Source organism: Chiloscyllium plagiosum, unplaced genomic scaffold, assembly GCF_037043375.1.
Source record: "Chiloscyllium plagiosum isolate Xiang-an unplaced genomic scaffold, Cpla_swu_hap1 HiC_scaffold_7, whole genome shotgun sequence".
In the NCBI taxonomy this organism is placed as follows: Eukaryota; Metazoa; Chordata; class Chondrichthyes; order Orectolobiformes; family Hemiscylliidae; genus Chiloscyllium; species Chiloscyllium plagiosum.
In genome coordinates, this window is record NW_028270145.1 from 121,246,109 (window position 1) to 121,261,930 (window position 15,822).

At 44.1% G+C, this 15,822-nt stretch overlaps 1 protein-coding gene across 2 annotated transcripts in view; it reads right to left on the minus strand.

Annotated features, from left to right (window-relative positions):
• The window catches only part of myo10l3 (myosin X, like 3), a 234,138-nt gene extending 228,663 nt beyond the window's left edge, over positions 1-5,475 (minus strand). The window contains exon 1 of one of the 2 annotated variants that reach the window (XM_043694412.2): positions 5,207-5,475. In XM_043694412.2, the coding sequence (XP_043550347.1) occupies positions 5,207-5,236 (30 nt within the window). In that variant the 5' untranslated portion in view covers positions 5,237-5,475. The remainder of the gene's footprint in view (positions 1-5,206) is intronic. The other variant, XM_087989442.1, reaches the window with a different exon arrangement.
• Between the last annotated feature and the right edge of the window lie 10,347 nt (positions 5,476-15,822).

Consider the following 15,822-nt stretch of genomic DNA (forward strand, 5'->3'; position numbering starts at 1 on the left):
GCAGCACTGACTCTCTGACAGTGCAGCACTCCCTCAGTACTGACCCTCTAATAGCGTGGTGTTCCCTCAGTACTGACCCTCTAGCAAAGTGGTGTGCACTCAGCACTGACCCTCCAGCAATGCAGCCCTCCCACAGTACTGAGAGTGTAGTACCCCCTAAGTACTGATGAGGAGCTCTGTCAGTACAGATCTTCTGGCCTATTTTTCTATGAAGTCACTTCTGCTGCATGGTTTGAACTCTTTAATGATCCCTTGGATCACTGGGACAGTTTTTCAGAAAGACAGTACCTCTACAAGCAGGACAGTCTGTACCTGAACCAGAATGGGGCTAAGATCCTTGCGGGAGGGTTTGCTCATGCTGACGAGAGGAGCTTAAACTATTCAGCAGGGCAAGGGACACTGTTAGTTCAATAGTTCAAAGATTGGTGAGTTGTGAATTGCGTAGAAAGTTGTCAAAGGATATATATCAGTTGCAGATATGAGCTGAGAAATGGTAGATGGAGTTTAATCTGAATAAGTGCAAGCTGCTGCACTTTGGGAGATCAAATGTTAAGGGAAAGTACACAATTAATGGCAGGACCCTGAACAGCATTGATGTACAGAGGGAACTTGGGGTTCAAGTCCATAGTTCTCTGAAAGTGGCCACATGAGTAGATAGGGTGGTGAAGAAAGCGTGTAGCATGTTTGCCTTTATTGATCGGGGAATGGAGTACAACAGCAAGGTTGACATTTTGCAGCTTTATAAGACTTTGGTTAGGCCACACTTAAGAGTATTGCATTCAATTCTGATCATCACAGGTGCATAAGAGATTTACCAGGATGCTGCCTGGATTAGAGGATATGAGCTATAAGGACAGGCTAGAAAAACTCGGGTCGTTTTCTCTGGAGCAACAGAGGCTGAGGGGGTCTTGATAGAAATCTATAAAATTATGAAATGTATAGATAGAGTTGATGGTCAGAATCTTTTTCCCCAGAGTTAAAATGTCTATTACCAGGTTACATACATTTAAGGTGAGAGGGAGATATTTCAAAGGAGATGTGAGGTGCAAGTTATTTTACACAGAGTAGTAGGAGGGTGGAACACATTGCCAGATGGAGGCCGATACAATAGGGGCATTTATTATTTTAGATAAGCATATGAATATGCAAGGAATGCAGAGATATAGACCAAGAACAGGCAGAAGGGATTAGTTTAATTTGGCACCATGTTTGGCACAAAATGGTGTTTGTGTGTTCCTGTGTTCTATGATAACATAGCTTTGAAATGGAACCAAGGCAGACCTGGTTCAGCCATGTTTGCCTCAACTGAGTAAGATAAAGTTAAACGGCCTCTATTTTAATGCCAGGAGTATTAGAGGTAAAACAGGTGAGTTGTATGGATTGACAAATGGAATTGCAATGTTGTTGCCAATACTGAGGTGTGGTTGAGGGAGGGAAAAGACTGTCAACTTAATATATCAGGCTATAGGATCAAGCAGGACAGGCAAGGATGAACAAGTGGAGGTGGTCTTGCATTGTTAGTTAGAGAGTCAGTTAGTGCAGTAAGGGGGGACGGTATTTTGGAAGGGTCATCAAATGAGGTTTTAAGGGAAGAATTTTGGAATTAAAAAGGGACAGTCACACTGTTAGGAATGTATAATAGGCCCTGAAACAGTCAGTGGGTAATTATGGAGCAGATATGTAGCCAATTCACTGATAGATGTAAAAATTATAACAATCAGGTTAATAGGAGATTCCAGCTGCCATAATATAATAATTGTAACAGTATAAAGAGTTCAAAGGAGCCATATTTCTTCAAACAGCACTGGACCTAATTCTGAGCAACAAAGAAGGACAGGTATTTGAGGTGACAGTGGGGGAGCATTTTGGTGATAGCAACCCAACACTGTTTGTTTTAATTTTGTAAAGGAAAAGGATAAATGTGGTCTACAAAGAAAGAGTTTTTGAATTATCGCAGAGAAGATTATTCTTTAAAATAAAACAGGAAATTAGCCAAAATAAACTGGGAATAGCTAGTGGAGGGTAAATCTTCAGCAGAATAGAGGAAAGCATTTGAAAAGGTACTGGACAGAGTATGGGCAGAACATGTTCCTTTATGGTGAAATGTAGCAGCAATAAGCTGACAGAACCCTGGATGTTGAGGAATATTAAGGACTTAGTGAGTTTTGAGAAGATTTGTAGCTCAGGTTGAGGTTCTGGATGTGGGTTTGCTCACTGAGCTAGAATGTTAGTTTTCAAATGTTTCATCATCATACTAGGTAACATCATCAATGAGCCTCCAGATGAAGCCCTGGTGGTGTAGCCCACTTTCTATTTATATATTTGGGTTTCCTTGAGTTGGTGATGTCATTTCCTATGGTGATGTAATTTCCTGTTCTTTTTCTTAGGGAGTGGTGAATGGGATCCAAGTCAATGTGTTTGTTGATAGCGTTCTGGTTGGAATGCCATGCTTCTAGGAATTATCGTGCGTGTCTCTATTTGTGTCATAGGAAATGACATCACCAACCCAAAGAAATCCAAACATATAAATATGTACAGGCCACACCACCAGTGTTCCATTCGGAGGCTCATTGAAGATGGTACCTAGTATGGTGACAAAACGCCTGAAAACGAACCTTCCAGCTCAGCGAGCAAATCTATATCTATATGGATAAAAAGGAAAAGACAGCGTTTTAACAGGCACAAACAAAGCAAATCAATGGTCACCTGAGAGGAATATAGAAAGTGCAGAGTCGAACTCAAGAAAGCAGTTAGGAAATCAAAGAGGGATATGAGATAACACTGGTGGTAAGATTAGGAAGAATCCCAAGATACTCTACAAATAAAGTCAAGGGGAAGAAAAGAGTAGGATCCAAAAATAGAAATTGCTGGAAAAGCTTGGCAGGTCTGGCAGCATCTGTAGAGAGAAATCAGGGTTTAAGTTTCAGATTGAGTAACTCTTCCTGAGAACTTGACCGAAAATGTTAACTGATTTCTCTCCAAGATGCTGCCAGACATGCTGCGCTTTGCCAGCAATTTCTATTTTTGTTTCTGATTTACAGGATCTGTAAGTTTTAAAGAGTAGGATCGATTAGGGACCAAGGGGGCAATCTATGTTCGGAGCCAGAGGACATTGGTAAAGTGGGTAAATGAGTAATTTAAATCTGTCTTTACCCATGAGAAGGAAGTTGCAAGTACAGAATTCAAGAAAATGAGCTATGAAGTTCTTGATTGGTAATAGAAGTGAGGAAGTATTGGAGTTTTGGTGCATTTAAAAGTGAACAAATCGCCAGGTCTAGATGAGTTGTATACCAGGCTGCTGCGTGAGATGAGGGAGAGAAATGCAGAGGCCCTGACCTAAATTTTTTAATCATCTATGGCGTCAGGGGAAGTGCCAGAGAATTGGAGAATGGCTAATGTGTTTCCACTTTACAAGAAGGATGGGAGAAGTAGATCTGGGAATTATAGATCAGTGAGTTTAACAACAGTAGTAGGGAAGGTAGTGGAGAAAATAGTAAAGGAGAAAATTAATCTCTATTTGGACAGGTAAGGTTTGATCAGGGATAGCCAGCATGGCTATGTCAAAGAGAGGACATGCTGAATGAATTTTATCAAATTTTTTTGAGGAGGTGACCAGATGTGTTGACCAGGAAAGGGCAGTTGATGTAGTTTATATGGATTCTCAACATAGTCCCACATGGGAAACTGATAAAGAAAGTACAAGCTCATGGGATCCAGGGAAACCTGGCAAGTTGGATCCAAAATTTGTTTTGTAGTAGGAGACCCAGGGTTGTGGTAAAAGGCTTTTTGTGTGACTGGAGCCCAGTCTGCAGTGACATACCACATGGATTGGTGCTGGGTCTCTTATTGTTGTGATATTTATAAATAATGTAGATGAGAAGGTTGGGGGTGGGTAGGGTGGGCAACGGTAAGTAGATTTGCAGATGGCACAAAGATTGGCAGCGAGGGGCAAGGTCTTAGGTTACAGGATGATATTGACATATTGGTCAGATGGGCAGATCAGTGGCAGATGGAATTTAATCCTGGAAAGTATGATTGATGCACTTTGGAAGAAGCTAAGAAAACAAAGGAAAATTATTCAATGAATGGTAGGACATGAAGAAGCTCAGAGGAACAGAGGCATCTTGGGAGCTTGTCCACAGGTGCTTGAAGATGGCAGGACAAGTTAACAGGATAGCTAAGAAGGCATATGCAACATTTGCCTGTATCAGTCAAGGCATTAATTATAATAGCAGGAAGGATATATTAGAGCTATACAGGACCTTGGTTTGGCTACAGCTGGAGTACTGTATATTGTTCTGGTCCCCACACCATAGGAAGGATGTGATGGTAATGGAGGGGATGCAGAGGAGATTCACCAGGATGTTGCCTGGGATGGTGCATTTCAGCGATGGAAAGGGCTGGATAAGCTCAGCCTGTTTTCTTTCTAGGAGAGAAAGTTGAGGGGGACCTGACAGAGGTGTATGCGAATGTGAAGGGCAAGCACAGGGTGAAGAGAAAGCAGCTCTTCCCCTTCATAGGGAGCACTTTTTTTAAAGTGAAAGGCAGAAGGTTTGGAAGGAATTTGAGGAACGTTTTTTTCACCCAGTCAGTGGATGGAGCCTGGCATGCACTGCCTTGGAGGGTAGTTAAGGAAGGAAACCTCACAACCTTAAAAAAAACACTTTAAAAAGTCATAACCTTGAAGGTTATGGGCCTAGTGTGGGAAAGTGGGACTGGTGTCCATAGTGTATTTTCAGTGGTACAAGTTTGATGGGTTAAAGGACCTCTTCCATATTGTCTGATTTTACGAATCTTGAAGGGGCAGAATCACAGGGATCTCGGGTTCCAAATACTCTCATAACCTCTAACTTGCCACAGCCCAATTATTACATGTCAATCCCAGTCCAATCATGCTCCATACCAATCCCCGGCCAATCCCTAGCCAAGCCCCAGCCAATCGCAGACCAATTCTAAGCCATTCCCAGACTGGACAATTCCAGACCAGTCCCGATGGGCACTCCCAGCCGAGTCCTGGGACAATTCTAGACCCATGCTGGACTTATCCCGGGACAGTTCCGGACAACCCAGAGCAATGAGTGGTCTCAATGATGAAACTGTCCGGTTGCTAGAAATTGTGAAGTTTACTTAATGATCTGTTACTGCTGGGATGTAACGGAGAGAGGGGAACCATTAACCATCAGGGTCAGGCTATAAGCTCACTCACCTCTCTCAGGAACTTGTCCATAATGTCCATACACTGTTTCAATCCCAGCAATGCAACGTCTTATCTCAGTTCAGGGGCAGAAGATATTGGAAATGTGGACGGAGAACATATTGGATCTGTCGGTAAACGGACACCCAGAAGAGAGAGAGCCCAGAGAGAGAGAGAGGGATGTGCCGACACTGATCCTGCAGAGAAGCACTCACTCACTCCGTCCGTCCGATCCTCTCTCCCCCTCTCTCTATTCCTCTGTCTCCTTTCCCTGATTATTTGTCTGTATCCTTCTATACCCCTCTGCCTTTCTCTCTCTCGTCATCACTTGCCGGCACACTCAGTCTGGAGAAACACCCTCAGTGCCTGAGCCAGGCTGGGTCAAAGCTTCAGGATCCTCTCTCCTCCTACCAGCCCATATATGGACCCGGCTCATTTCCCCTCCCCCAGTTCCTGCCCAGCAATCAGTTTAACTCATTCACAGCTAAACCCATTGCAGTTGTATCTGATAACGGAGGGACTTTAAACAATAAATAACAGGCAAATGCTCAGAAACGGGATTAGGCTAAAGCTATTTCAATTATTACCTCAAGTTCAATGGCCCACAGGAATTCTTACTCTGTTGAACACAGAGATATCTTGATAAGTCAGTAACAGGGGCAGGGAGCCTGTCTCCCCAAATCCAACCACCACCAACAGAGGCTGCAAGCAGCAACCTTCAAGCAACCCTATACATTGTCATTTCAGAGTGGCAGTCAGCTTAACAGCCTGACAATCCATCAGTAACTACTGTACCCCATTACACACGATTTCCAAACAGATGGAATGAGCTGCTAGAGGATGTGGTGGAGGCTGGTACAATTGCAACATTGAAGAGGCATCTGGATGGGTATATGAATAGGAAGGGTTCGGAGGGATATGGGCCAGATGCTGGCAGGTGGGACTAGATTGGGTTGGGATATCTGGTCAGCATGGACGGGTTGGACCGAAGGATCTGCTTCCATGCCGTACATCTCTATATTAAATGAAACCCCCAACATTGCAAAGTTTTGCAGCCAACACAGACTCTCTGAAATGCCACTATTTGGAATGAAAGAAACAGGGGCCAAACACTGTTCCGGGATAAACCTCCCCTCTACTCTATTCCTCTCCCTTCTTCAGCTTCCTCTCTCCTCAAACCTCCTGCTTCTCATCTTATTACCCTCCCCCATCACCAGTCCTCCCTTCCCTAACCCTCCTCCTCAACACCCCTTTCTCTTTCCCTCCACCTCACTTCATTCTCCCACTCCACACAACTACTTTCCACCTAGTACTGTGATGAAGCATGGTTAATTAGTAATGTAAATTAACTGTAATTAGTATCCATAAAAGATCCACTGGGAAATTGTGACAATAATAATGAATCCATGCAGTACATTTGAGAGTGATATATACCAATCTGAAAACAGAATCTTAAAGAAAGCCAGTTACATCATTGAGGGAAAACTGGCCAAGAATAATTGGGTAAATAGACTAAAAGGAATGGTGCAATAACAATGGATGGCATGGTGGCACAGTGGTTAGCACTGCTGCCGCACAGTGTCAGAGACCTGGGTTCAATTCCCGCCTCAGGCAACTGACTGTGTGGCGTTTGCACATTCTCCCTATGCCTGTGTGGGTTTGCTCTGGTTTCCTCCCACAGTCCAAAAATATGCAGGCTAGGTGAATTGGCCATGCTAAATTGCCTGTAGTGTTAGGTGTAGGGGTCTGGGTCAGTGTGGACTTGTTGGGCTGAAGGGCCTGTTTCCATGCTGTAAGTAATCTAATACTCAGCTTAAAAAAAAATGTGGGAAACATAGTCACATTCAAACAGAATGATGCTGAGTGCCAGGTTTCTGTCTTGGACTGAATTCTCTAATTATTTTTCCTTATTGGCCTGAGATGGGATAACCACTTGCAAGGTCAGCATTTACTTATTCCCCATCTCAGAGGGCCATTTCAGAGACCGGTCAGGAGTCGGTCACATTTCTGTGAATTGGAGTCACATGAGATCATCCTAGAAAAGGAGAGGTTTCCCTTCCTGAAGGTTACTGCTGAACCAGATGGGTTTTTACTAAAATTGATGATAGTTTCAAAGCCATCCTTACCTGGCCCAGCCTATATGTAACTCCAGACCCATAAGTAATGTGGGTTGACTCTTAGAAACCATTCGGTTTGAGGGCAATTGAGGAAGGACCACAAATGCTGACCTTGGCAGTTATGACCATATCGTATGAAAGAATAACAGGGAAAGCAAAACCAAATTCAACCAGCAGTAACCACTAAAATGAGATCTGAATCCACATCATCAGAGCATTCACCAAGGATTACTAGCCCAATATATTGCCTGTACACCACCATCTTCCCACTGATAAAATAACTAAGAACATAAAAACAGGTTGTAAGAACTTGCACATGTTTTAAAAAGCAGGACAGTGGCTAATATAAACATTAATCCTCTGAGGCATAGTTGGAAGTGTGTTGCTGGAAAAGCACAGCAGGTCAAGCAGCATCCGAGGAGCAGGAGAATCGACGTTTCGGGCCGGAGCCCTTCATCAGGAATGATGAAGCTGTGCTTTTCCAGCACCACACTCTCAATTCTGATCTCCAGCATCTGCAGACCTCACTTTGTCCAAGTTGATTTCCCCCTCTGAGGCATAGACTAGATTACTTACAGTGTGGAAACAGGCCCTTCGGCCCAACAAGTCCACACCGCCCCGCCGAAGCGCAACCCACCCATACCCCTACATTTACCCCTTACCTAACACTACGGGCAATTTAGCATGGCCAATTCACCTGACCTGCACATCTTTGGACTGTGGGAGGAAACCGGAGCACCCAGAGGAAACCCACGCAGACACGGGGAGAACGTGCAAACTCCACACAGTCAGTCGCCTGAGGCGGGTATTGAACCCGGGTCTCTGGCGCTGTGAAGCAGCAGTGCTAACCACTGTGCCACCGTGCCGCCCATGGTGAAATTATGATGGGGAATTATCATAGGGAATTTTCATGGAAGGTACAGCAGTAGATGTAGTGTACATGGATTTTAGCAAAGTGTTTGCTAAGGTTCTCCATAGTACGCTCATTTACAAAGTTAGAAGACATGGGATACATGGCTATCTGGCTGCTTGAATACAAAATTGACTGGCCAATAGAAGACAGAGGGTGTTGGTAGATGGAAAGTGTTCAGCCTGGAGCTCGGTAACAAGTGGTGTTCCACATGGATTGGTTCTGAGACCTCTGCTCTTTGTGATTTTAATAAAATGATTTGGATGAGGAAATGGAAGGGTGGATTAGTAAATTTGCTGATGACACAAAAGGTTAGTGGCATGGTAAATAGTGTGGAGGGTTGTAGATTGTAATGGGACATTGATAGGGATGCAGAACTGGGCTGGTAAGTAGCAGATGGAGTTCAACCTGGAAAAGTGTGAAGTCATTCACATTGGAAAGTTGAATTTTAATGCAGAATTCAAGGTTCAAGACAAGATTCTTGTCAGTGTGGAGGAACTGAGGGATCTTGGTTTCCATGTCCATAGATCCCTCAAAGTTTCCACCCATGTTGATAGGGTTGTTAAGAAGACATATGGTTTACTGGCTTTCCTTAGCAGGGGGATTGAGTTTAAGAGCTGTGAGGTTATGTTCAACTCTATAGCGCCCTGGTTAGACCACACTTAGAATATTGTGTTCAGTTCTGGTTGCCTCATTACAGGAAGGATTAGAGAGGGTGCAGAGAATTTTTACTAGGATGCTGCCTGAACAGGATGACATGTCTTATAAAAAAAGGTTAGGGGAGCTAAGGCTTTCTTCATTGGAGTGAAGAAGTATGAGAGGTGACTTGATAGAGGTGTACAAGATGATGAAAGGCAAAGATAGAGTGGATAGCCAGAGACCTTTTCCCAAGGCGGAAATGGGTATCACGCGGGGGCATAATTTTAAGGTGATTAGAGGAAGGTTTAAGGGCGATGTCAGAGGTAGGTTATTTACACAGAGAGTGGTGGGTGCGTGGAATGCACTGCCAGCAGTGGGAGTAGAGTCAGATACAGTAGGGACATGACTCTTGGATAGGCTCATGGATGGTAGTAAAATGAAGGGTGTGTAGGTTAGTTTGATCTTAGAATAGGAAAGAAGGTCGCATAGCATCAAGGGCCAAAGGGCCTGTACTGGGCTGTACTGTTCTATGTTCTAATGAGAAAATGGAAGTCAATAAACAAATATTTCAAATCTGTCTTGACAGTAGAAGGCACAAGGCATTTCAGAAATAGAGAGTGACAGGGAACTAGGAAGGGAGAAAAATTAATTAACATCAGCAGAGAAAAAGTACAAGAGAAACATAAGGGACCACAGTGCAACAAATCTGAGGAACTAAAGTCCTACACTTCAAGGTTTGAAGAGATTGATTTTGAGAGAGTGGATGTGCAGGCTATGATTTTTCTAAAATTCCCTAGATTTGGGAATGGTGCTGGCAAATTAGTAGTTGCCAACTGTTACACTTGTATTGAAGAAAGGAGAGGGAGAAAAGACAGGGAACTACAGGTCAGTCCATCTGAAAACAGTCTTCAGAAAAGTTATTATTAGAAAAGTCTTAACCATAGATTCAGAAAATCAAAATATAATCAAAGTCAACCTGGCCCAGTAAAAAGGAAATTTCTGATAAATTCACTGGGGTTTTTCCAGGATGTAATCAGGGTAGCATGTCGTTCAACTTCTCACTTCACTACAGCCTTAGTTCAAAAATAGATTTAAAAAAAGGGAGCTGAATTCCAGAGGTGAGAATGATTGCTCTTCACATCGAGACAAATTTTGATGGTTTCCTTTTCATTTGTTCAAAGACTATGGATATCTCTGACTAGGCATCTATATATTGGGGATGTGGTGGCCTACTGGTTTTATCATTAGCCTATTAATGTGGAAACCCAAGTACTAGTCTGGGAACCTGGGTTCAAATCCCAATATAACAGATAGTGGCACTTGAATCCTTTTTTTTAAATGTGGAATTGAGTCTGAAAATGATGACGAAATGATTATCTGGGGGAAAAAAACCATCTGATTTAAAAATGTCCTTGAGAGATGGAAATTTGCTGTCATACCTGGTATGCTCTACATATGAATCCAGACCTACAGCAGTATGGTTGACCCTAAACAGCCCTTTGGGAAATTAGGAGAGGGCAGTAAATGCTGGCCAGCCAATGATGCCTGCATCCAGTTAATGAATTAAAAGAAAAATAATTGCCCTGGAGGCCTTGGGGGCCACTGGGTACACCCACAATGCTGCTAGCAAGGTAGTTAGACAATTTTGACCCAGCAACACTCCAGGAACAGTGATATAAAAGTCAGGATGGTGTGCAGCTTGGAGGGGAATTTGCAGGTGGGAGTCTTACAACGTATCTGCTGCCCCAGTGCTTCAAGATGGCATAGGCCATGGGTTTGGAAGGTGCATCAAGGAGCTCTGACAAAACTGGAATTGGGAGAAAACTCTCTGCTGGTCAGTCATCTCAACTTTAGGACATCTTTGCAGAAAATTCTTGGGTTAGTGTCCTATGCCTAACCATCTTCAGTGCTTCATTAACAACCTTCCCTCCATCAAAGGGCCAGAAATGGGGATATTCGCTGATGAATTTTGCCATCGTTTTTCACCACTCATGATTCCTTAAATACTGAAGTAGTCTGTGTCTATTTGCACCAAGGCCTGGACAATGTCAGGTAGGGATTCAATGGTTCTATGATTCTAAATGGCAAGTACATTTGTGACACACGAATGACAGGCAACACCTCCAACAAGGGAAAATCTAACTATTTCCACTGACATTCAATGGTATTATTCTCACTAAATACCCCACTATCAATATCCTGAGAGTTACTATCGATCAGAAACTGACCAGACTAGCCATATTAATATTGTGGCTAAAGAGCAGGTCAAAGGCTAGGAGTTCTGTGGTGTCTAACTGACCTCCAGACATTCCCAAATCCTATCCACTATCTACAAGGCACAAGTCAGGAGTGTAATGGAAAACTCCCCACTTGCCTGGATGAGTGCAGCTCCAACAACACTCAAAAGGCTGGACACCACCCAGGACCCCACTTGATTGACATCAATTCAACATTTATTCCTTTCATCATCATCATCCAGTCTTTGGATGAAGTTCTCTAATTCATAATGGTTCCAAGCAGAATACCCCAAAATTAAACTACCAGGTGAGGGACCTTTGAGTTGGATTCCTTTCTTTATTCACTTGACCCTTCGGTTAATTGCAATTAGATTTAATTAAGAAAGGATCCCTTTCCTGGTTCTTACTATTTACCCACACCCAAATGAATTCCTGTTTTAAACGGAGCCAGTTTAACCAAGGTTTTCCTGAGTTGACAGATAAGTGAGTTTACTAAATATGAAAAGAAACAATAACACAATAACTCATGTATTGCAGCGGTTCAAGAAGGCAGCTCACCACCTTCTCAAGGGCAACTAGGGCTGGGCAATAAATGCTGGCCAGCTAAAGCACCAATATCCCATGAGTGACTATGAAAAAACACACTGACACAGTTTAAGAATCAGAAGTGAATATAAAAAAATCATAGATTTTTTAAAAAAATGCAGGGGTCAGTTTCTGAGTCAATCATGAAAGGTAAATAATAGAATGTTACAGCTGTTACATCGGATGGTAGCGGCAACATTAACATTGGTGGTTGAGCATCGATTTCAAGATTCCTGGTCAATTTTCAGGCTGACTGAAATTCTTTTGACCTGGTTCCTTTTGACAATCACTTGTTGGCAGCACTCAGAGTGAGAGAATGTCTTTTCCTTTAGTTTTTACCTTCAGTGCAGGGATGTTTAATGACAGCTCAGCTGTGATCTTTGCAACACGTCCACGCATTAGGACATCGCTCAGTCGGTACAGGTCTCTGTCACATGGTCATGAAATTTACTCTATGCTTATGTTTTGGCTGTAGTAGCCCTCTATTTAAAAAGTCACTTTTTAAAAATCAAATGTTCAATATATCCCCCATTACTTTGGGGTTTTGATCCATTGTCATGACAAGTGTGTGCCATCTTCATTTGCATTGCAGAAATTCACCATTGCTTAGAGTCATGGAGTCCTACAGCATGCAAACAGGCCCTTTGGCCCAAACTGGTCCATGCCAACCAAAATGTCCGTCCACACTAACCCCATTTCCCTGCACTTGACCTGCATCCTTCTAAACCTTTCCTATCCATGTATTTGTCCAAATGACTTTTAAATGCCTTTTAAAAGCTGGAGACAGTTACAGAGAGTGGTGAACTCAGCCTGGACAATCACAAAACCAACCTCCCATCTATAGAATCCATTTACCAGGCCTGCTATCAAGGAAAGGCCATCAGCATTCTCAAAGATCCATCCCACCTTGGCAATGTTTTCTACAACCTCTACCATCGGGAATAAGGTACAGAAGCCTGAACACCAGCCAGCCAGTTTCAAAACAGTTTCTATCCTACTGTTGTTAGAATACTGAATGGACTCACAAACTCTTAACATTCGTCTGTACCTGTGTTTTTGTTTTTGACGCTGTTTACCTATTATTTACTATCTATGCTAACTCTGTGATCTGCCAGTATTGCTCGCAAGACAAAGCTTTTCACTGTGCCTCAGTAGACTTGACAATAAATTCAATTCAATTCAAATGTTGTTCATGTACCGCCTCAACCATTTCCACTGGCAGCTTATTCCATATGCGTACCACCCTCTGTGTAAAAATGTTGCCCCTCAGCTCCCTTTTATTCTTTCCCTGCTAACCTTAAACTGATGCTGTCTAGTCCTTGATTCCCCAACCTTGGGAAAAAGGTTGAGTGCATTCACGCTATCCATGCCTCTCATGATCTTATAGACTTCGATAAGATCTCCCCTCAGTCTCTTAAGTGCTCAAGAAAAATGGCCTAGCTTATCCAACTTCTTGCTCTAACTCAGTTCCTTGAATCCTGGCAACATCCTTGTGAATTTCTTCTGCACTCTTTCCAGTTTAATAGCATTCTTCCTATAGAAGGTGACAAAAATTGAATTCAATACTCCAAGTGTGACCTCACCAACGTCCTATACAATTGCAACATAACTTCCCAACTTCTATATTCAGTGCCCTGATGAAGGCCAGTGTGCCAAAAGCCTTCTTCACTGCCCTGTCTACCTGGAACTCCACTTTCAGAGAATCGTGCACCTTAACTCCAAGGTCCCTCTGTTCCACTGCACTCCTTAAGGCCCTACCATTCACTGTGAAACTCCTGCCTTGATTTGACTTTCCAAAATAGAAGACCTCACACTTATCTATATTAAATTCCATTTGCCATTTCTTGGCCCACTCCCCCAGCTGATCAAGGTCCTGCTGCAATTTCTGATAACCTTCCTCATTGTCCACAATATCGCCTATTTTAGTGTCATCTGCACACTTACTAATCATGCCTTGTACATTCTCATCCAAATCATTGATATCGATAACAAACAATAATGTTGATTTTGATGAAGGGCTTTTGCCCGAAACGTTGATTTTGCTGCTCCACGGATGCCTGAACTGCTGTGCTCTTCCAGCACCACTAATCCAAAAACAAACAGTAATAGGCCCAGCACTGACCCCTGAGGCACTCCACTGGTCACAGGCCTCCAGTCCGACAAGCATCTTTCCACTATTATCCTCTGCTTCCTATCATCAAGCCAATTGTTTATGTAATTTGGCAAAAGTGAGGACTGCAGATGCTGGAAATTACAGTCGAGAGTGTGGTGCTGGAAAAGCACAGCAGGTCAGGCAGCATCCGAGGAGCAGGAGAATCGACATTTCGGGCAAAAGCCCTTCATCAGGAATGTGATTCCTGATAGAACATAGAACAGACAAAAGTATAGCACAGAACAAGCCCTTTGGCCCATGATGTTGTGCCGAGGATTAATCCTAATCTAAAATAAAATAACCTAACCCACGCACCCCTCAATTCACTGCTCTCCCTGTGCATGTCCAGCAGTCTTTTAAATGTCCCTAATGACTCTGCTTCCACCACTACCGCTGGCAATGCATTCCATGCATTCACAACTCTCTGCCTAAAGTACCTTCCACTATCCCCTCTATACCTTTCTCCTAATATCTTAAAACTATGACCCCTCGTGCCAGTCAATCCTGCCCTGGGGAAAAGTCTCTGGCTATTGACTCTATCCATCCCTCTCATTACCTTGTATACCTCGGTCAGGTCACCTCTCTTCCTCCTTCTCTCCAGAGAGAAAAGTCCGAGCTTAGTCAACCTCTCTTCATAAGGCAAGCCCTCCAGTCCAGGCAGCATCCTGGTAAATCTTCTTTGCAACCTCTCCAAAGCCTCGGTATCTTTCCTATAGTAGGGCAACCAGAGCTGGACACAATATTCCAAGTGTGGCCTCACCAGGGACTTGTATAACTGTAGCAAAACCTCACGGCTCTTAAACTCGATCCCCCTGTTAATGAAAGCCAATACACTATATGCTTTCTTAACAACCCTGTGCACTTGGGTTGAAAATGTGTTGCTGGAAAGGCGCAGCAGGTCAGGCAGCATCCAAGGAGCAGGAGAATCGACGTTTTGGGCATGAGCCCTTCTTCAGGAATGAGGAAAGTGTGCCAAGCAGGCTAAGATAAAAGGTAGGGAGGAGAGACTTGGGGGAGGAGCGTTGGAAATGCGATAGGTGGAAGGAGGTTAAGGTGAGGGTAATAAGGTGAGGGTGATAGGCCGGAGTGGGGGTGGGGGCAGAGAGGTCAGGAAGAAGATTGCAGGTTAGGAAGGTGGTGCTGAGTTCAAGGGTTGGGACTGAGACAGGGTGGGGGGAGGGGAAATGAGGAAATTGGAGAAATCTGAGTTCATCCCTTGTGGTTGGAGGGTTCCTAGGGCGGAAGATGAGGTGCTCTTCCTCCAGCCGTTGTGTTGCTATGGTCTGGCGATGGAGGAGTTCAAGGACCTGCATGTCCTTGGTGGAGTGGGAGGGAATTTGAAGTGTTGAGCCACGGGGTGGTTGGGTTGGTTGGTCCGGGTGTCCCAGAGGCGGCCTGTCTCCCAAATATAGAGGAGGCCACATTGGGTGCAGCGGATGCAGTAAATGATGTGTGTGGAGGTGCAGGTGAATTTGTGGCGGATATGGAAGAATCCCTTGGGGCCTTGGAGGGAGGTAAGGGGGGTGGTGTGGGCGGAAGTTTTGCATTTCTTGCAGTTGCAGGGGAAGGTGCCGGGAGTGGAGGTTGGGTTGGTGGGGGGTGTGGACCTGACGAGGGAGTCACGGAGGGAGTGGTCTTTTGGGAACTCTGATAGGGGAGGGGAGGGAAATATATCCCTGGTGGTGGGGTCCGTTTGGATGTGGTGGAAATGACGATGGATGATACGATGTATATGGAGGTTGGTGGGGTGGTAGGTGAGGACCAGTGGGGTTCTGTCCTGGTGGTGGTTGGAGGGGCGGGGCTCAAGGGCAGAGGAGCGGGAAGTGGAGGAGATGCGGTGGAGAGCATTGTTGATCACGTCTGGGGGGAAATTGCGGTCCTTGAAGAAGGAGGCCATCTGGGTTGTTCGGTATTGGAACTGGTCCTCCTGGGAGCAGATGCGGCGGAGGCGAAGGAATTGGGAATATGGAATGGCGTTTTTACAGGGG